This window comes from Panthera pardus, unplaced genomic scaffold, assembly GCF_024362965.1.
Source record: "Panthera pardus isolate Hobbes unplaced genomic scaffold, ASM2436296v1 HiC_scaffold_12, whole genome shotgun sequence".
In the NCBI taxonomy this organism is placed as follows: domain Eukaryota; kingdom Metazoa; phylum Chordata; class Mammalia; order Carnivora; family Felidae; genus Panthera; species Panthera pardus.
Genome location: NW_026526677.1, coordinates 56,923,049 through 56,944,017, shown reverse-complemented (window position 1 = coordinate 56,944,017; position 20,969 = coordinate 56,923,049). Strand labels below are relative to the sequence as shown.

At 50.6% G+C, this 20,969-nt stretch overlaps 1 protein-coding gene across 5 annotated transcripts in view; it reads right to left on the bottom strand.

Annotated features, from left to right (window-relative positions):
- P2RY6 (pyrimidinergic receptor P2Y6) overlaps window positions 1–12,595 on the bottom strand; it is a 40,779-nt gene extending 28,184 nt beyond the window's left edge. For 3 of the 5 annotated variants that reach the window (XM_019449744.2, XM_019449745.2, XM_019449747.2), the window contains exon 1: window positions 12,399–12,595. Coding sequence is in view for 1 of the 5 variants with exons in the window: in XM_019449747.2 (XP_019305292.2) it covers window positions 12,399–12,407 (9 nt within the window). In the remaining 4 variants the exon portion in view is untranslated. Of the gene's footprint in view, window positions 1–1,303; window positions 1,652–12,398 lie in introns of those variants that run through there. The other 2 variants (XM_019449743.2, XM_019449748.2) reach the window with 1 other exon arrangement.
- Between the last annotated feature and the right edge of the window lie 8,374 nt (window positions 12,596–20,969).

The following is a 20,969-nucleotide window of genomic DNA, read 5'->3' as shown; positions in this document are numbered from 1 at the left end:
CAGAGGAGCCAGGCAAGGTGCCAGCCCTGCAGACCAGGCCATGCTGGGAGCACCAGACAGCGAGGCCTCCAGGGACAGACACAGGATGAGGCGAGGGCGGCCAGGAGGGAAGAAGAGTCAGCAGGCTCAGAAACAATTGCTAGGTTTCTGGACCGTGGCCTGCTCCCTTTCTGGTAAACTAAGAAACAGTGAGGAAACACAAAAAAAGATCGAAAGAAGTTTAGAGGAGAAAAGCCCTAGGCAAACAGGGAGCCTTAGGCAGCATGGAGTTGCCCCACCCAGCCAGGCCAGGGAACATGTACAGGCACACACATTGCACACATATGCACACACACTCACAAGCTGCACATTCTCACTTGTGCATACACACCCAAGGGCTTGCACACACATACAGATGCGTCCTCAGAGGCACGGCACTTTATACTTTGCCAACAGCCTTCTCATTTACCATCTCATTTTATACCAAGGGGTGGAGAGAGTGTCCTGAATTGGCTTGGGACTCTTTCCAGAGCAGGCAAGATACGTGAATCCCAGACATCTTCAGGAGGCCAGGGACCCTCCGAGGGCTGTGCTGCCTCAGTTTCTTCCCCCCTGGAGGTGTCAGTGGGTGTTGAATGGCAACAGAAACCCCAGGAAAGTTTTCACCCAGCTTCCCCAGATACACTCGTTCACCCCGCTTCACTCTCCTTCGGCAAGGCACACTTGGACTCAAGAACTCACTTTCCCCACCAGTCACATGGGGTCAGCTCCAGGTTGTCTTGTGATTTAGCTGGGATGGCACAGGCAAGAGTTTCCCAAGGGTCTTCTCTGTGGATCTGGTCACCTAATCCTTCTTAGCCTCTCCCCACCATAGGCTCCGGAAGGCTCTGAGGGCAGAGCCCAGCCTCCTCCCTGGAGGGCCCTCACTAGCATATAACACTTAACAGTTTTCAAATACTCAGGAAGAGATCATCATGATCCCCATTCTACAGAGTAAGAATTTAGGCCCAGAGAGGGAACGTGTCCTGTGCCACTCGGGACTCAAACCCAGACCTACATGGCTCCCAGTTCTGTCTTCACTCTTCCACCCCTCCACCGAGGTCCCTCTCAGTCCCCATGTCTCCATCTCCTCTGCCCTGCACGCCGTGCGGCCTGGAGGCTCTAGGCACAACCAGGCCAAGGAAGGAAGGAGGACCCTCAAGGCTTCTCTGGCTCCCACTCCAGCCTGTGAGGAGCCACAGTGCCTGCAAGGTGGGCTGTGTGTGAAGCTCTGAGAGGAGGTGGGGGCTCAGGCACCCTCAGGGCCCTGACCCAGAACACTCACCCAGGAGTCAGTGAGCTCCACGGTGGTCTGTGAGGCGTTGGAGCAAATTCTAACTCCAGAACAACCCTTATAGCTAGCCAGTTCCTATGCCACAAACTGTCACGTGCATGTTTCACAGAAGCCCCAGGAGGTAGCAAGAAACCAAGAAATCAAGGAGGGGAAGTAACTTGCCGCAGCACAGAGCTGGCAAAGGGCAGGGTGAATCCCAAGAACATGCAAGCTCATTCAGCCACTACCTAGTTGTGAACAGTTACTTCACCTTCTGAGTGTGCTGACGTTCAGAATGGGTACCACCCATTTACCCCTGAGGGCTGTTGGGAAGTTTGCGTGAGATAACATTTAAGGACAGGGCTTGGCACAGGGAGGCACTCCTCAGTAACCATTTTTCTCCTCCTCCTCTCCACCCTACCCCTCGGCCCTCTCCTGATCTTTCTCTGAAAGGTCTGGAGAGAGCTGGCCCTGCTCCTTGCTGCCAGCGGGAACAATCAACCTGGTTTTCTTAGCAGTGCCTGGAAGATCCATTAAGAGAGGCTGAGACCCTGAGGTTAATAGCTCTGCTCCCCGCAGCTCGCAGCTCCGACTCCAGATGCTACCTACTCCCCCTCAGGGCTGAGGATGACTCCTCAGCTTGAGTGTGATTTGAGGGGAAAAAAGGCTGAGCCTGGGCCACCATCCTTTCCCCAGCTCTGATCCACCCTTGAGCTTGGGCTTGATGAGAAGACAGAAAGGGTGACTGTGCTTTGGGCCAATGGTGGCCTGGGACAGTCCCTCCCCCTCCATAAGGTTGGTCCTCCTCATGGGGCACCTGGGTGGTTCAGTTGGTTAAGTGTCTGACTTCAGCTCAGGTCATGATCTCACGGTTTGTGGGTTCGAGCCCCGTGTTGGGCTCGGTGCTGACAGCTCAGAGCCTGGAGCCTGCTTCGGATTCTGTGTCTCCCTCTCTGTCTGCTCCTCCCCTGCTCACATTCTGTCTCTCTCTCAAAAATAAACATTTTTTAAAAATTAAAAGAAAAAGATTTTTTTTTTTAAGAAGTACTTATGGGCACCTGCTCTGTGCAGGTAATGTCCGAGGCACTTGAGAGCACAAAACAAAGTCCTTGCCCTCATACCATTTACATTCTAGCAGGGGGACCAGTTTATTTTGGTTAATGAGTTTAGTAAATACACAGCAGGTCAGGTAGTGACCTGTAGAGAAACATAAGGAAGAGTAGGGGCAGAGAGCCAGGGGGCTGCAACCCCAGCCAAGGTGGGCAGATATCATCTGGAGTTGCTGGGTGCTCTTCTCACATCACCACCTCCTCCCCAGCCCAGAGGAGACCCCAAGCCCTGAGTCCCCAGTCTGTGCCAGGCCCTGACTCAGGGGATCTCAGAAGCAGGCCAGGGCTCCCGTGTACAGGCCTCAGCTCAGGACCACCAGGGCTTTGGCATGAAGCATCCTGAGCCTGCCTTCCACTTGTGGCTGTGGGGAAGCCTTCCAAATCCTCTAATCAACTCTTGTATCCCATTGTTGAGAGGGCACTAGGACCCAGAGACAGGCAGGGTCTTGCTTGGATTACACAGCAAAGCAAAGATGTCCTTGTTTCCCCTCCTGCTTTCTCCTCTGGCACGTCCACAAGGGTGGACTCAGGGCTGAGCCTCACGGCAGAATGCTGGTCTGTGAGGGGCAGTCTATGCCCTCAGCCAACTCCTGGTAAAGGAGTGTGAGGTGCTCCTCCATTGGGCCCACCTCATCCTCCCAGCTTGGACAGCCAAAATCTTGTTCTCTAAGCCCCAGGAGGCTGAAACAACTCCTCCCCAGTGTTTTAGTAAATTCTGCTTTATCTTGCTGTGTGACCTCAGGCAGGTCCTGAGGTGTCTTTCTCTTTGTGAGTTTCCATTTCTTAATCTATCCAGTGGAGGAAATGAAGTCACCTTTATCGCCAGCTGTCATAAAGAATGAGCTAGCTGGCATAAAAACAGACACTCAGACCAATGGAACAGAATAGAGAACCCAGAAATGGACCCACAAACGTATGGCCAACTAATCTTTGACAAAGCAGGAAAGAATATCTAGTGGAATAAAGACAGTCTCTTCAGCAAGTGGTGCTGGGAAAACTGGACAGCGACATGCAGAAGAATGAACCTGGACCACTTTCTTACACCATACACAAAAATAAACTCAAAATGGATGAAGGACCTAAATGTAAGACAGGAAGCCATCAAAATCCTTGGGGAGAAAGCAGGCAAAAACCTCTTTGACCTTGGCCGCAGCAACTTCTTACTCAACATGTCTCCGGAGGCAAGGGAAACAAAAGAAAAATGAACTATTGGGACCTCATCAAAATAAAAAGCTTCTGCATAGAGAAGGAAACAATCAGTAAAACTAAAAGGCAACCGACAGAATGGGAGAAGATATTTGCAAATGGCATATCAGATAAAGGGTTAGTATCCAAAATCTATAAAGAACTTCTCAAACTCAACACCCAAAAAACAAATAATCCAGTGAAGAAATGGGCAAAAGACACGACTAGACACTTCTCCAAAGAAGACATCCAGATGGCCAACCGACACATGAAAAAATGCTCCACATCATTCATCATCAGGGAAATACAAATCAAAACCACAATGAGATACCACCTTACACCTGTCGGAATGGCTAATGTTAACAACTCAGGCAACAACAGATTTTGGCGAGGATGCAGACACAGAGCATCTTTTGCACTGCTGGTGGGAATGCAAACTGGTGCAGCCACTCTGGAAAACAGTATGGTGGTTCCTCAAAAAATTAAAAATAGAACTACCCTATGACCCAGCAATTACACTACTAGGTACTTATCCAAGGGATACAGGTATGCTGTTTCAAAGGGGCACATGCACCCCAATGTTTATAGCAGCACTATCAACAATAGCCAAAGTATGGAAAGAGCCCAAATGTCCATCGATGGATGAATGGATAAAGAAGATGTGGTATATATATATATATATATATATATATATATATATATATATATACACACACACACAATGGAGTATTACTTGGCAATCAAAAAGAATGAAATCTTGCCATTTGCAACTATGTGGATGGAATTAGAGGGTATTATGCTAAGTGAAATTAGTCAGAGAAAGACAAATATCATATGACTTCATTCATATGAGGACTTTAAGACACAGAAGAGATGAACATAAGGGAAGGGAAGCAAAAATAATATAAAAACAGGGAGGGGGACAAAACATAAGAGACTCAAATATGGAGGACAAACAGGGTTACTGGAGGGATTGTGGGAGGGGGGATGGGCTAAATGGGTAAGGGGCACTAAGGAAGCTACTCCTGAAATCATTGTTGCACTATATGCTAATTTGGATGTAAATTAAAAAAATAAAATATATATATTAAAAAAAAAAGAATGAGCTAGATATGGCAAGAAGGCAGTCCGTAAACTTTTAGGTGCTACCCATGTGACAGGGGATGTTATATGCCTAACACCCATCCCTACTTGTCTGAAAAACAGCCTCCTCAGGCTTGTGGGGCTCTGGGGTAGCCCCCAGAGCAGCCCTTGATGCTTGATGGGAACTAAGTGGAAATTCAGAAAAGACAAAACCACCTCTGCTCCCAACCAGCAGACTGACAGCTACCAGGAAAAGCCTGTCCTCTGTCCTTACGGTAAGAGGAGGAGGAAGGCATGGAAAGGGACAAGGCCAGGAGGCCTGGGAAAGCTTATTCTGGGAGGAGAAGGTGTAGGCTTGAAGTAACTGTAAGGACCACCCACCCCCTACCTCAGGCCCCCCGGCTGGGAGAGGATGTAACTAGATAAATGTCGGGTGCACCCATGTCTGCAAGGGGGTGGGGGTGTCAGTCATGTGTGGGTCTGACCTGGAAGATGTACATGTATTCACATGGGCACACATATTCAGAACTGCACCTGTGTGTATATGGCATATGTATGTGGCCCTGGAGTACGTTTGTTCACACACATGTTGCCTGTGTCTCTGCATGTGATGCATGCACATGCACATGTGTGCCCACTCCTGGGGTGCCTATACACCCCCAGTTCACAGGCCGTGTTTTCCCAGGCTTGTAAATCTTTGCCACAATCCCAGGCAGGCCCAGATACCACAGGAGATTTGTGGGGTTCCTGGTCACTGCAGGCTCTTGATTTTCCCCACGGACAAAAGCAGTTACACAAGAGGAGGAAGAAGGCTTAGAGGATTAACTCAGGTCCAGGCCCTCCCAGCTCAGCCCTGGGTGTAGGCTCCTCACAGTAGGCGTGTGCTCAAGGCCAAAGGCCCACCTCCCGGGGGGGGGGGGGGGGGGGGGCGGTCCTCAGACCCTCTGCTGCACGTGGGCACTGACCCCTCCACAGTCACCTCCTGCCCTCAATCACTAGCAGGAACCCCTCAGTCCATGTACAATAGCCACGTATCTTACCTTTTAACCTCATATGTCCTCCACAAACTGGCCAAGCTGACCTTAGAACCCCACCTCCAGAGTTCCCACCCCTAAGCAGTCACTGCCAGCTGGGTCTCAGGGTCCCCCTCCTCACCCCGCGCTGGGCTCACAGTACAGCTCTGGCTACTCCACTGGGTAAGTCTCCCCTCTTCCTTTTTTTTTTTTTTTTTTAAGTTTATTTATTTTGAGAGGGAGAGAGAGTGTGTGTGCATGAGCAGGGGAGGGACAGAGAGAGAAGGGGAGAGAGAGAATCCCAAGCTGTCAGCATACAGCCTGATGCGGGGCTCAATCCCACAAACCATGAGGTTATTACCTGAGCTGAAATCAAGAGTGGATGCTTAACTGACCGAGCCCCCCAGGCACCCCTTCCCCTCTTCCTGAACCCTGGTTTCTCTAGCTGTCAGATAAAGCTATTCCCTCCCATGTGAGTCCACAACTGTAATGAGCCACTGGCCAGCAGGAATGGTGTCCTGCACATCCTAGGCAACCAAGGGTACTGCCCATTGGCTCCTTGCTGCTCCCAGGAGCCAGGAGGGAAACACAACCCTCAGCTCACTGTCTGAAAGAGGAGACCACCTAGCCCAATCTAAGCTGAGAGCCCTGGTCCCTCTGGGATCACCAAAGGAGCTGACCCTACTTGAGGCTTGCCGGTGGCATGCCTGGTGGTCTCCTCTGAAAGGAGGAAGTTGGTCCGTCTGGCTGCACCTCAGCTCTCCTTCTCTGCAGCCTGGGCATCTCACTTTGTCCAGAGTCTGGGGTCTGCTGTTTCCCAATCATAGGAATGTGCAGAGGGGCCACAGAGAACCGGCAGAGGAAGAAGGAGCACATGCCTGTGGGTGCAATCCTTCACTGGTACACACCAAGCACACCCAGACCCCGACACGGCTCCATACAACCCACACAGGTCCACATACATGCATATGCCCAGGCACCTGCCACACTCAGGGGCATACCACCCCTAGCTTGCACACATGCACCCACATGCAGCCCAGCAGATGCAGGGCTACTGCTCAGCTCCAGAGCAAGTTTCACACAGAGAACTTTCAGAACCAAGAAAGAGAGAAGGGGAAGAGCAGAGTCCTTAGATGTCCAGGCTCTTCCTCGGCTTCCTCCCAGAGAGGCCAAGCAGTTCCCAAGGACACAAGATGGTTTGTCTGGCCTGTTGTCTCCAGCCATCCCACACAAGCCCTGGCCAGGATGCTCAGAGAAAGCAGGCAAAGGTCCTCTCAGGAGTGTGGCCCTCAGCCTGCCCAGCCCTGTTTGTCACCAGCTCGAAGTGAGGCTTCAGACTAGTAAATCACTCTGGATTTGGGAGTCTAGAGGGCAGAATGTGGGAAAGAGGGGTTCTAGAGGGGACAGGGCCATTCCTAGGCAGAGAGAGTCCAGCCACCCCCTGGAGCCCTCACTTCACTAAATTTCTAATCCATTCACTCATTCTGTATTTATTGAGCTCTCCTGAATGTTGGTGACCTAGTGGCGAAGAGCATTCAGTCCTTGTCTCAGACTCAGCTTGGAGTCCAGCTTCTTCAGAGCTTCAGGATGGGGTAGGTGGGGCACCAGTCCCAGGCTCCTCCATTGTGGCCTGGATCTCCTCCACGGACTCCAGCCACAGCCTGAACTAAGCCCTCCAGGTATAGACTGAAGTAGGAACTTTGCTCAGAAGCATTGGCATCATCTGAGACTGTTAGAAATGCACCCTGAGGCCCTACCTTGACCTACTGAATCAGATCCCCAAGGAATCCAGGCATATACTGACATTTGAGAAACACTGATATAGAACATTCCATACTGATCTAGTCCCTCTTCCTCCTGGCCTTTTCAGGAGGTCACAGACCCATTTGGGTAATAACTATATATGGGAACACACAGTGCTTCCAACATCTCATTCAATCCTCACATACCCTTATAAGGTACGTACCATTATTATCCCCACATTACAGATGGGGAAATGAGGCACTGAGTGGTTAAGTAACTTGCCGAGGATTCATACAGATAGTAGTGGCAGAGCCAGGTTTGAACACAATGCTTTGAACCAAATCATTGCCCCATTCAGCACCAGTCTGGGTCTCTATGTCTGGGTAGGAGTCAATGTGATGAGACAGGCAATAAAAAAAAGTGAAATACCCAAGGAGCCAGTGGACCTCTTCATAAGAATCTAGGAAATACCAGATTTTACTTATTGTTTGCTTTAGAATTTACTCCCTGCCCCTAAAGGGCTGGAGGCAGAACAGACAACAGCCACATATCCCACATGTTTCTATCAGAAGCAAGGCAGAAAAAATAGTAGAGGAACCTAGACTAAGATGGCGACTCAGCTTCCTGGCAGCCAAAATAAAAAGGGAGGGAAGGATGGGGCTGGCGATGGGGAGGCTGTGAGGATTCTTGAGTTGAGCCAAAGTCACAGGGATGGAGAAAAAGGGACCACTGAAGAGATATTTGGGAGACAAGTTCAATGGGACTTGATAACTGAATGGGGGAAGTGAGCAAGAGGAGAAATGGAGGAAGAAGCCCGGAATGTACCCGAGCCTTCTGCTTCTGCTAGGGTGGCTAGAGGACAAAAGGGCATATAGATAAGGACTGGGCACCACACTTCACAGTGTAGACACTGGTAAATGCATGCGACCTGTCCCCTCTTCATTCATGCTACTACCTCTCAGATGTGGGCCACTCCCATCCTCACCCTGCTTCACACAGCCTGGGGGCCCAGGACTCTCTGGCCTCCGCTCTTCCCACAACCTCTGGGAGGCTCCTGCTCTCCATCCCAGCCTCCAGAGCTACTGCCCCTGAAGCTACGGTTCCTTCCTTCCTTCAATCATCACCTTGGGAGCTGAGGGATGGTCATGGGGAGCACCGGGACTCAGGGCAGGGCTGTCAGTGGAAACACTGCAGGGCAAGGGGTGACACCCAGGAGTCTCATAAACTCTCAGCCAATTCTGGGCTCTTCCGGAGGACAAGACCCCCAGTTCTCTTCGGTCTGAGACCAATTTCTCACATGTGGGCTGAGACTGAGGCTTAGCAGGGAGGAAGGGAAGAGATCACAGTCATGGTGCCTTGTGCTGTATTTTCATACCTCTTCATCTGATCATTCATTTACTCATTCTTTCCTCACCTATTGGACTAATTAGAGTCTCGTCCAGGTAGTCAGTCCATGACAGTGCTGACGTCCTCAGCGTTAGGAGAGAGAGGTCAGGGAGCTTTAGTCCTGTGTGCCAGTTTGCCAGATGACGAAGTGAGTTCTGGAGAGGGAAACTGACTTGTCTAAAGTCACTCAGCTGAAGCTGGAACTGGCTGTCAGCCCCCCACCCCCCAGCCCATGCCAAGTTCAAACCCGGCTGTGCATTAATGGCACTGTTCTTGCAAACACCGCAAGAGTCTTTTCTACAACCTAAGACACAATGAGGTTTGCCCCTGGGGTCTCCTCAGCCCCATTTCTTTTTCTCTCCCTTCATCCTCTCTGTGTCCCCTCCAGGAGCCCAGTGATCCCACGGGGGATCCCAAGGGGAATGATGACAACCCTGGATCCCCACCATTCCCTCTCCTGGGCCATCCTCGCCCCCTGATTACCATGAGCTCCAAGTACCTCCACTGTCCTGCTGAGGAGGGGCTTCTGGATTCGCTGTCACCCATCCCAGGGAGCATATGGCCTTTACCAGAGGCCTTCCCTTACCCCAGAGGAGCAGTTCCAGTGCCTGTGCTTGGCTATGGAGGGACCTTTCCTGGGGCTTCTCAAACAATTCTGCAGAAGTGACTGACCTCTAGCATATTTTCTCTGGTAGTTTATAATCTTTAAAATGTCCGGCTGGGGCACCTGGGCCTCTCAATCAGTTAAGCGTCTGACTCTTGGTTTCGGCTCAGGTCATGATCTCACAGTTCATGAGTTCGAGCCCTGTACTGGGGCTGACAGTGCAGAACCTGCCTGAGATTCTCTCTCTCCCTCTCTCTGCCCCTCCCCTGATTGCTCGCACACATGCTCTCTTACTCTCTCTCTCTCAAAATAAATGAATACAACTTAAAAAAAAAAAATAGTGTCAGACTGCCAGAGCCAGAGTCAGAATTCTTGAACACTTAAGCTGGAATCAGGGAATATTACAGCTACAGCTTAGATTACATATGTCTAGAATGTTTGAGTTGAGATTATAGCCTTAGGGCTAGGGCTGTAGAATCAGGAACAATTATAGCTGGAATTGTGGATTAAAGGAAATCAGGGACAGAAGTGATGCTGACACCACTTTGTCCCACCTCCCTGACGGCTGAGAAGAGAGAGCTGGCCTTGTCACCCAGCCAGTCAGGGCTGGGCCAGGTCTCCTGCTACCTAGCAGGGTTCTGTTCTCCAGCCTTCCTAGAGCAGCATGCAGAGCCTCTGGCGCCAAAGCACTCCCTGCATGGGGACAGTGGGGACAGTGGTATGCTTCTGCTCTGTCTCAAGCCTCACTGCCAGTCCATCACAGCACCCCGCCACCACAGTGGATATATTTAGGTGCCCTCCCTAAATATGTTTCCACAGCTCCCAACACTGCCTTTTATGTCCCCTCCTCCTCTGAGTCCTCCAGGAACCTTCTCTAAACTGCCCCAATGAAGTCATCAGGAACAAGGGCTCTTTTGCTCCATCAATGCAAACGTCCTTTCCCCACCCTCGCCAAGCAAAGCCCTGCTTAATGGGTCTCCTGGTCCACCTCAGCCTGGAGCTCAGGCCCACCTGCCCTAAATTTGACCTTGCCACCTCCCCCACCCCCAGCTCCTAGGGTCTGCCATGGGCCAGGGATGAAACATCCTTGATCTTGCCCTTCTTGACTTTCCTCATTCCAGGCAGAGGGCATCCCTACCCCTGCCAGCCCCCAAACACACACACACACACACACACACACACACACACACACACACACAGAGGCCAGCATTTTCCTGTCCCTCTAGTGTTAGTCAGGAGAGAGAGGCCTCTGTCCAAGCCCCATGGCTCCCTGCACTTTACCCCAGGCTCCCTGTCCCATGCTCTATCCCAGGCCTTGCCAGAGACTCAGCATCCATCCCTTTAAGACTGCATCTGTCCAGGAGACAGAGTCACTCAGAGTACAACAATGATGGAGCCTGGGGTCAGGAATGGATCCCCCAGACATACTTAAATGAAGGGCTCTCAGATTCCCACGTGCCCAGCTCATGAGAAGTCATTGGTCCTGTGGGGATCAGGGGCTCCTGGGGCAGGCAGGGCCCCCCCTCATGTAGAGGCTCCATCACATCCATCAGAGTTTTATCACCAGCAGTTTTATCACCAACAGTTAAAGAATTTTATGTGCCAGCATTTTATATCCAGGAACACAGTCCTTACAATAACCCTATGAGGCAAATATATTAAGTCCTCCATTTTATAAAGGAAGAAACTAAGGGGTGCAGGGAGGTTTTGACCAAAGTCTTACATGTAAAGAGTGACAGAGCTGGGATGCAAACCAAGCCTGGATAGCACAACCACATCAACAGTCCCAGGTGGTAGCCTGCTATGAGAACCCCTTCCCTGTGATCTCCCAGGGTCCTGCAATCTCTTCCAGCCCAGCCAGTGGAGAAAATGTGAAAATCTCACTGATGGTCAGGTTTCCTCCTCAGAAGCCCTGCTCCCCTGCTGCTGAACTAGAAATAACCGACAGACCCTACCACAGTCCCCTCATGCAGGATATACCCCCCACACCACCGTGACCCCCTCCTTCACATCAGCACATACGGCCACACACAACTCCAGCTTCCCACAACGCAACTGTGCTTTACACATGCACACACAGCACAACCACATACCAACCACACTGCCATACTCCCTCAGGATGCGTAAGTCCTGCCATCCCAGTTTGGAAGACAGGCAGCAGATTCCTACTCTACAGGTGCTGGAGGACTACCACTGCAGGATAAACCCAGCCAAGCCTTGAGTCAACTCACTGGAACACTATTTTTATATTAAAACAAACGCAGAAATATTACAGAAAGGAATGCAACATCCACATGAATTCTGAATATTAAAAAGGAGACCTCAAAGAAGCTGTGTGTGTGTGTGTGTGTGTGTGTGTGTGTGTGTGTGTGTGAGGGAGGGATCGTTTATACTTCCTCCACCCATATCCGGGGTGAGCTTTCATTTTCCCAAGCCTTTAGGGGTGCTGGGTAGAAAAGTAAGAACCATCCTGGGTTCATGGGAAGTGGTCTGTGGGCGGTAACAGCTACACAAATGCTTCTCACCTTCCATTACCTGGCTCAGCACCCCACATAGGGCCACAGATGTGCCACACACAGAATACACATCTCACAACAGGCACAACGCACATGTATGCACCATCGCGCGGTGGCTCCTACCACACAGCGTGCACAAACCACAGGCACACACAGAACCCCTGGGTTACTCTGGCACAGTCACCCACAGCTATAGATAGGTACCACACACACGTCTTGCATGTGGACACACACTACTAATCCACTGGTCACGGCGCATACACTCACCACACACTACTGAATACAGCCCAGCACACACACATGGCCCACGCTCATGTCTTACACACTGTTAACATCACACACACACTCACCCCTGGAAACCTCACCTGGGCAGCGGGGGTAGCCTGGAGCCGGCAGGCATATCCCGTACCCTCGTGCCCCAGCACCTCCTGCCCCTGGATGCCCCGCCCCGCCCCGCACAGCGCTTACCTGGGCCATGCAGCACCGCCCGGCTACAGGCTACAAGCCGGGAACGACGCTCGCTAGCGCTCGCGCTGGGAGGCGAACCCGTAAACCTTTCGCTCGGGAGCTGGGAGGTGAACCCACAAACCGAGGGGCAGCGTGGGCGGCCGAAGCTCCCACCCCGAGTGCCTCCCGCCTCCCTGCCTCCCTCGTGCCTCACAGAGAAAAGCGAGAGCGAGAGCGAGAGCGCGAGCGCCGGGGGCGGGGGCGGGGGCGTGGCCGGGCTGGAGCGCACCCAAGTTGGGAGTCCCGCGGAGGCTGGACCGGACTGGTTTGCCCGCCAATTGAGCAACCTGGTGGTGGTGATTAGAGTCTGGAAGAGGCCGCAGGCGTAGGAAGGGACGCTCTGGGCTGGGACTCAGGACCCCTGGACTCTAGTCCCGGTTCCGGCATCCCTACTCTTCCCTGGCCTCAGTTTCCCTCTTTGCATTGGGGACAGTGGAAGCGGTGATTCCTCAGGTCTTCGGGGCTCTGACAGTCTACAGTTCGGAACTGGTCGAGGAGAGGGAGGGATAATAAGTGTTATTTTTTGAGTTCCACTATGTGCCAGGCACCATGCTAGGTGTTTTAATCCATTTCCTTATTTCGTCACCGTAACAATTCCAGGGGCATTCTTAACCCCATTTTACAGGTGGGGAAACTAAAGCACAGAGAGATGAAGTGACTTGCCCAAGGTCACACAGCTAGTAAGTGGCAGACCTGAGATTTGAACCTAAGCAGTCCGGCTGTAGAGCCCAAGTGTCCCTACAGCCTGGCACTTGGTGACACTTCCCACACCACAGACTGATCCCTGATCCCTGATCCTCATAACAATCCCAGGAGCCTGGTGTTACAGACCCCAGGTCACCCAGCTAGTGGGACATCGTACTAAAGATGAGATGGGAGTGATGCTAGGAATGGTGAGTGTCAGGATAGTGTAACAGGACAGCACTTGGCACATGGATGGCGCTTATCATTGTCAATATTCCTCCTTTTATCTTCTCAGATCTCCTGGACCTTGGCCTCCAGTTCCCTAGTCCCTGAAACCTCCCTGACCTGTAGCCCTCTGACAAGCCAGCCCCTCCTCTTGGTGACCACTGCAGCAACAATTATTGAGTTCTTACTATGTGTCAGGTTCTGTGCTAGGCACTGGCAATGCATATGAACAAGACAGTACAGATAGCTCTGGCTTCGTAGAGTTTATACTCTGGTGGGGAACGCAGACATTAAATAGTCACACAAATTAATACATCATTACACATTGTGATGAGTGCTAAGGAGGAAAAGTCAAGGGCTAGTACAGGAGATTATAATGGGGGTCAGAGGAGGCATCTAGTTTTTAAATCAGGAGTTTTGGGAAGACTTCCCGGAGAGAGTACCATTTAAGCTGAGACCAAGGTGAGGAGTTGGCTTCAGGCAGGTGACAGTGAGGGGAAGAGAATCCCTGGTCCAGGAGCCTGCACAGAGGGCTCAAGCAGGGAGGGCTTGGCATGGTCCAGGAAACGAAGCACAGCCAGAGTGGGGGTGCCCCACAAACTGGGAGGCATGGTGGGAGGTGGGCTGTAAGAGCAGCAGGAGCTATTCCAGCTGGGCCTTGTGGCAATTGTCAGGAATTTGGCCTTTATCTGAAGGGCCGTGGGAGTCACCAAAGTGTTTAGAGCAGCAGAGTGACATAACCACATTTCGCTTTCATAGATTTCTCCAGCTGCTGAATGGAGACTGAGGAGCGGGTGGGAGGGACAAGGTGGCGGTAGGAGCCCAGCCTGGAGGCCTGTCCGCAGTCTGCAAAGACATGATGGTGGCTGGCCCAGGGAGGGGGTGGGGGATGGAGATGTGAGGACAGACCCAGGGGTGTTTAGTGTCAGGGGCTCTCTCTGACTGAAGGGACCTTGAGGCAAGTCCTTGTCCGGTTCGTCTCTTTGCAGGGAGAAGGTGTTTGCCTGTGACTTAAGGGACTTGGGCCCCTAGAAACCTCACCTAGGGAAGCTCTCTCCTCTGTCTTCACAGTGGCCCTTCCAAATCTCCCCTCTCCACAAACCCTAACCCACTGATATCCCAATCCCACCTGCTGACCCCACTCTCTAACTGACTCACCAAGAAATTCACTCAAAAATGTTCACTGGCTCTTTCTTGAGTCAGGCAGACATTAGGACTGAGGCTGGGCTTTCTGCAGGGGGCTCAATTAAATTTCTGCCCCTAACTTCTCAGCTCAGCATCCCCCTACCCAAGAAGTAGCTCTTCTTTCATCTGGGGTGAAGGCCGCAACCAGTGCCCAGAGCTGCTCTTGTGCTCCTGCAGCCCGGTCCCCCCACCCTCTCCTGGTCTCCTCTCCCGCCACCTAGGAATATTCTCCACCATCTCCCCCAGCCCTGCCTTGGGGCCACGCCCTCCAGGTACTGCCCCCTCTCTTCCCTTCAGTGCCAACCAGTTACCACCTCTGCAGTTCTTCCCCATTTACTTAGTCTCTGCCCTCACAGAACCCCCAAGATGGCCCCTCCAAGGACCCAGTAATTTCTGTGTCTCAGAAGGAGTGCATAGGAAGTCACTCCATGGACACTATCAAGAACTGCCCACGTGGCTCCCACAATACCTTTCCTGATTCTCCTCTTGCTTCCCAGACTCCTCCCACCCTCTATCCCACCCTCTGCTAGTGCTGCACATTCTCCCTGGGGGAGGGTAGTGCTCCCTAAATTACCCCTGTGTGCTGAATACTCAGTCCCCACCTCCAGCCCAGTCTCTCTCCTGCATCCCAGACCCATTGCTCCCTAGACATCTTTGATGTCCTTTGATGACTGAAGCGTCCTCTTCTCTACAATAATCTCCCCCATATCCTCATGTCTGTGATGCCACAGCCCCTGTCACCTGACCCCAATGCCTGCAGCCCCTCCCTTCAGTTCCCATTGCAGCTTATATTCAACATTTACTGAATTCCTTCTGTGTGCCAGGATTGAGGAAGGATTTCTTGAAGAAAAACATCAAAAAAGAAACAAATCGTGTAGGAAAAAATTGGTGAACTCAAGTCTAATAAAAATGTTTAATGTTTATTTATTTTTGAGAGAGAGAGACAGAGCCCAAGCGGAGGAGGGGCAGAGAGAGAGGGAGACACAGAATCTGAAGCAGGCTCCAGTCTCTGAGCTGTCAGCACAGAGCCTGACATGGGGCTCGAAGCCACAAATGTGAGATCATGACCTGAGCCGAAGTCGGAGGCTTAACTGACTGAGCCACCCAGGTGCCCCAAGTCTAATAAAATTTTTAAAGTTCTATTAATATAAACACATGCACACACACGAAAAGACAGACCATAGACTGAGAGAAGATAATTGCAATATGTATAACAGACAAAGGGTTATTATTCAGCATATATAAATAACTCCTACGTAGCAATAAGAAAAAAGCCAAACAACCTAATAGAAAAATGAGCAAAATACACAAGCAGGCATTGTATTTTTTTTTTTAATGTTTGTTTACTTTTGAGAGAGAGAGAGAGAGGGCAAGCAGAGGAGGGGCAGAGAGAAAGGGAGAGAGAGAATCCCGTGCTGGCTACGTGCTGTGAGCATGGCACTGGACTCAGGCTTGATCCCATGAACCATGAGACCATGACCTGAGCCAAAATCAACAGTCAGACACTTAACCGACTGAGCCACCCAGGCGCCCCCAAACTGGCATTTTACAGAAGATAAAGCAAGTATGGCCATTACACATAGGAAAATATGTTAAACCTCACTATCACCCAGGGAAATTTCCTTTTTTTTTAATTTAAATTTTTATTTTTGAGAGAGAGAGGGGCAGCGCACGAGCTGGGAAGGGGCAGAGAGAGAGGGAGACACAGAATCCAAAGCAGGCTCAGGCTCCAAGCCGTCAGCACAGAGCCCGAGGTGGGCCCCAGATTCATGAACCATGACATCGTGACCTGAGCCGAAGTGGGATGCTCAACTGACTGAACCACCCAGGCACCCCTGTCACCTAAGGGAATTTCAATTAAAACCGCAGTGAAATGCCATTTCACACACATCAGATTAGCAAAAATTAGAGTTTTAGAATATCAACTTTGTTGAGAGCATATAGACAGGAAATTTTATGCACTGCTGGTAAGACTAGAAATTGAACACAACCAAGTTTAAGGACAATTTATTAATATCTAGTAGTTGAAGATGCACATAGTCTAAGACTGAGGTATGCCACTCAACATATATATATATATATATATATATATAACCAGGAGAAACTCTTGCAGATGTATAAAAATGTACACCACAGCATTGTATCTAAAGCAAAACACTGGGAACAATCTAAATATCCATTAATAGAAGAATGGGAAAATTCATTTTTTTTAATTTATTAATTTTGAGAGAGAGCAAGTGGGGGAGGGGCAGAGACAGAGGAAGAGAGAGAATCAAGCAGGCTCCAACGCTCATTGCGGAGCCCGATGGGGGGGTTCGATCCCATGACAGCGATCATAACCTGAGCTGGAACCAAGAGCCGGACTTTCAGGGCACCTGGCTGGCTCAATCGGTTAAGCCCAACTTCAGCTCAGGTCATGAGCCCACAGCTTGTGGGTTCAAGGCCCACATGGGCTCTGTGCTGACAGCTCAGAACCTAGAGCCTTCTTCGGATTCTGTGTCTCTGTCTCCTTCTGCCCCTCCCCCACTAGTTCTCTCTCTCTCTCTCTCTCTCTCTCTCTCTCTGTCAAAAATAAATAAATATTTTTAAAAAAGGGTCAGATAGATGCTCAACCAACTGACACATCCAGGCGCCCTGGAAAATACAGTTTTATTCAGGTATCCCTTGCTACGTGAACTCTCACTCTCTCCATGTTTGTTATAGTGGCTTGCAAAAATTTTACCCGCAGAAAACCTGACGTCATAAACCTGCAGGTGCTCACCAGTATGGGTCGGGGTGAGCAGATGTGGAGTGGGCTGCAGTCCTAATGCAGCTGTTCTCCCAAGAGGATAGGATCGTGCCTCATGCTCAGGTCACTTAAACTTATTTGGTACATAATTGTTACCATCTTCCTCTCATTAAGTGAAAATGTCCTCTAAGGAAGTGGGAAAGCCTGCGAAGAAAGTAGGTAAGCCCAAGATGCTTAGAGAAACCCACCCACTGGAGGGAGATGTGGTAGTACTAAAGTTCACTGAGAGGCCCGGCCAGGCACACGTCCTCACACACAGGAACTGTTCCATGTGTGAGAAAACAGGAAAAAAAGCTCATTCAGTATTAGATAATGGAGTAATCAGTGTTTTAAATGCTTTAGAACTGTCGTCACTGATGGAAAGATCTTATATCTGCCATCCACGATGGGGGCCTCCCTCTAGTCCCCTGTGGCTACTGAGCTCTTGAAATGTTTCTAGGGCAACTGAGGACCTGAATTTTTAACTACTAATTAATTTACGTTTATTTTTTTGTTTTGTTTTGTTTTTAAATTAATTTACTTTTTTTTTTAACGTTTATTTATTTTTGAGACAGAGAGAGACAGAGCATGAACGGGGGAGGGGCAGAGAGAGAGGGAGACACAGAATCGGAAGCAGGGTCCAGGCTCTGAGCCATCAGCCCAGAGCCCGACGCGGGGCTTGGACTCATGGACCGCGAGATCGTGACCTGAGCTGAAGTTGGACGCCCAACTGACTGAGCCACCCAGGCGCCCCAAAATTAATTTACGTTTAAACCAAAATAGCCTCGTGTGGCTAGTAGATACCATATTGGAGAGCATAGCTTTGTACTGTGCAGAAATCTTTGATGGTTATTAATATCTTTAAAAATGTTTAATGATATTTGGGGGAAATCAGTTGAAGTTTTTGGATGAGCTGGGAACATATGATTTCTCCCAGCCAAAATTCTGTAATATGACCTTTCACTGTCCATGAATTTGCTATTAGGAATGGTCTATGTCCTGATAATAAGGGATAACAGCATAGTCACGTAATGGAGTACTATACAGCAGAGAAAATTAGTGAACCAGGGCACCACACAGCAATAAAGCTAAATCTTACAAGCATAATATGAAAAAAGTGTATAGAAGGATGCACGCAGTATACTATCAACATAAAGTTTAAAAACATACAAAATAATGTAAAACTCATATAGAAAGTGCATGAAGATATGAATGAGAATGACCAACAGCCTAGAGGTCACCTTGGAGGGGAAGGAGGAGGTGAGATTGTAAGGGACACACTGATAGTTTCTGTTTCTTTCCTAACCTCCCCCACCCCCCGCCAACTCCCCTGTACCCTCTGCAAAGACAGAGGTTGAGTAGGGTGAGCACAGAAAGGAGGCACTTCCTCTCAGTAGCCTTCTCTGTCCTCCTCCTCCTCCTCCCCCGCCACACACAGGGTTCCTCTGGGCTGCCGAGGCCCCAGTGTTGGCCTCTGATACACTCGATTATTTCAGCCTGAGGTTGTCTCTCTCTACATCTTTCCCCCACCAGTAGAGAAGGTCTTGCAGGGCAGGACTGTGTCTATTGTTCACCAGCCCTATTTCCCCCATGCTCGGCACAGTGTTCTGTAAATATCTAAAGGAAAGAATGAATACACATTTCTTTGAGGATTTGGAGTTGCCACGATCATTTATTTATTCTTTGACCTTTATTGTGCCCAAGTGTGTGCAGGCCGCTGGGGATACAAAGATGAATGATCTGTAGCCAGTGCCTTCAAGAAGTGTCCAGTGTGGAGAGAGGATAAACCAAGACGTGCTGGGCATTGGGACACAGACATGCACTGAGACATAGGAGAGGCCCTGACCCAGACTGGGGGCAGGGACACAGGGGAGGCCAGAGTACAAGTGTGTCCTAAAGCTGAGAGTTCAAGAACAACTCGAGCTATGTGGGTAAAATCGGGGAGGGTGTTCCTGAGAGAGGGAGCAGAATGTAAAGATCTGGAGAGAATATTGTGAGTTCTGGGAAGCTTGTGAAGCTCAGTCCTACTGTGACAAGGAGGAGTGAACAAGACCAGGCTGAAGAGGGGGCGGGGCGCAGGTCTTATAGGGCCTTGAATGCCAGGCCAGGAAGCTTGGTTTATCCTGAGGGCAATGGGAGCCCTGGAAGGGCTTAAGCAGGGGAAGGACATAATCAGAGCTCTGTCTTAGAAACATTGCTTGTCTTGGCTGCTGTACAGAGGGGCGGAAGAGGAGGCAGGGGACCAGTGAGAAGGCTAGGCCAGTAGTCCAGGCGGTGGGGATGGAGGAGGAGTGATAAGTGAGGAGCTGAAGAGAAGATGGGTTGTGGGGCTTTTGGGAGGTAGAAGCAGCAGGACTTAAGGCAAACTGGGTATGAATGTGAGGGAGACGGAGAGGGTATCTTGGTTTGGGTTCCCTGGAACTGACCCTGAGTCAAGGATTTAAGTGAAAGTAGTTAATTTCTGAGATGATCCCAGGAAGCACGAGTAGGGGTCGGGGAAGTGTGACAGGGAAAAAGAAGGAAGCCAATTCAGGGTGGTCAATGAGCAGATTCTCACTGGGGGTCAGTCTCATTGGGCACCTCTAGGAGGCAGCACAATACACGTCTTAGCGATGTTCCACCTGAGGGAGGGAATCGGGAGCATTTACCTACCAACTCCAGCTGTCATTGGTTAAAGGCTGGTCCCTAAACTGTCTGGCACTTCCGGCCACGTGTGCTCCAAACAACGAGAGAAAGCCCCCTGGGCAGAGTCCCAGGTATCTTCAGTGAGAAGCTGCAGGGTGTGAGGAATAGTGGGTACTGAGTAAGGGTCATGGGTAGGGTGAGAGGAGTCCCATTTACTCCCAACAGGCTGAGCCCTGGTTCTCCAAGGTGGGCACAGGAGGGGAATCTGTGTCAGAGTTGTGGGGGCTTGCCTTGGTGCCCTGACCATTCCCCAGCATCCTTCCCTCAGCTCTCAGCCCTCCTTGCCTGGTCCATCCACTGTCTCTAGGCCCTCCTGAGAATGCAGGGCCTCACCTGATTTCAGTGGAAGTCTCCAACTAAGTGCTCCAACCCCTGGAAATGCCTACTCTGATTAGCTTACCCAAGTAGCTTGATCCCTGCACATACATCAAGGCAGAGAAACTTGGTGACTCTTTAATAAAATCAAGGCCCATCACCCAGGGTGGGCAGTGGACTGGAGACACAGATTTGGTACTTATCAGCTTAATGTCTGGTTCTCTAGGCCATAGGGTGGGTGAGATTGCTTAAGGAGAGAGAAAAGACTGAGAAGAGCACATAGGATGGAGCCATCAGTTAAAGGAGGGAAGAGGAGATACCCAGGGATAAGACTGAGGAGGAACAGCCAGAGAAAGCAGTTAAGATAAACAACCAAGCCATGTGGTGTCGCTGAGGCCAAGGGAAGACAGACCTGGGAGAAGGTGGGAGAGGGCTGCAGGCTCTGAGCTGGCCCAGGAGCCAGGCCCCATTCCGCTCACCTCCAATATTTGTCCTCCTCCATTTGTCCCCCCCTCCACCTCCAAGATTTGTCCCCCACACTTCCAAGAACCCTCCTCCATTAAACTGTGTCTGATAGCAAACTCCTCCTTCTCCTCCCCTTCTCAGCCTTGGCCCATGGCCTCAAAAACCTTAGCAGCTGGCAAGTGTCCAATGAGACCCAGAGCTGGACA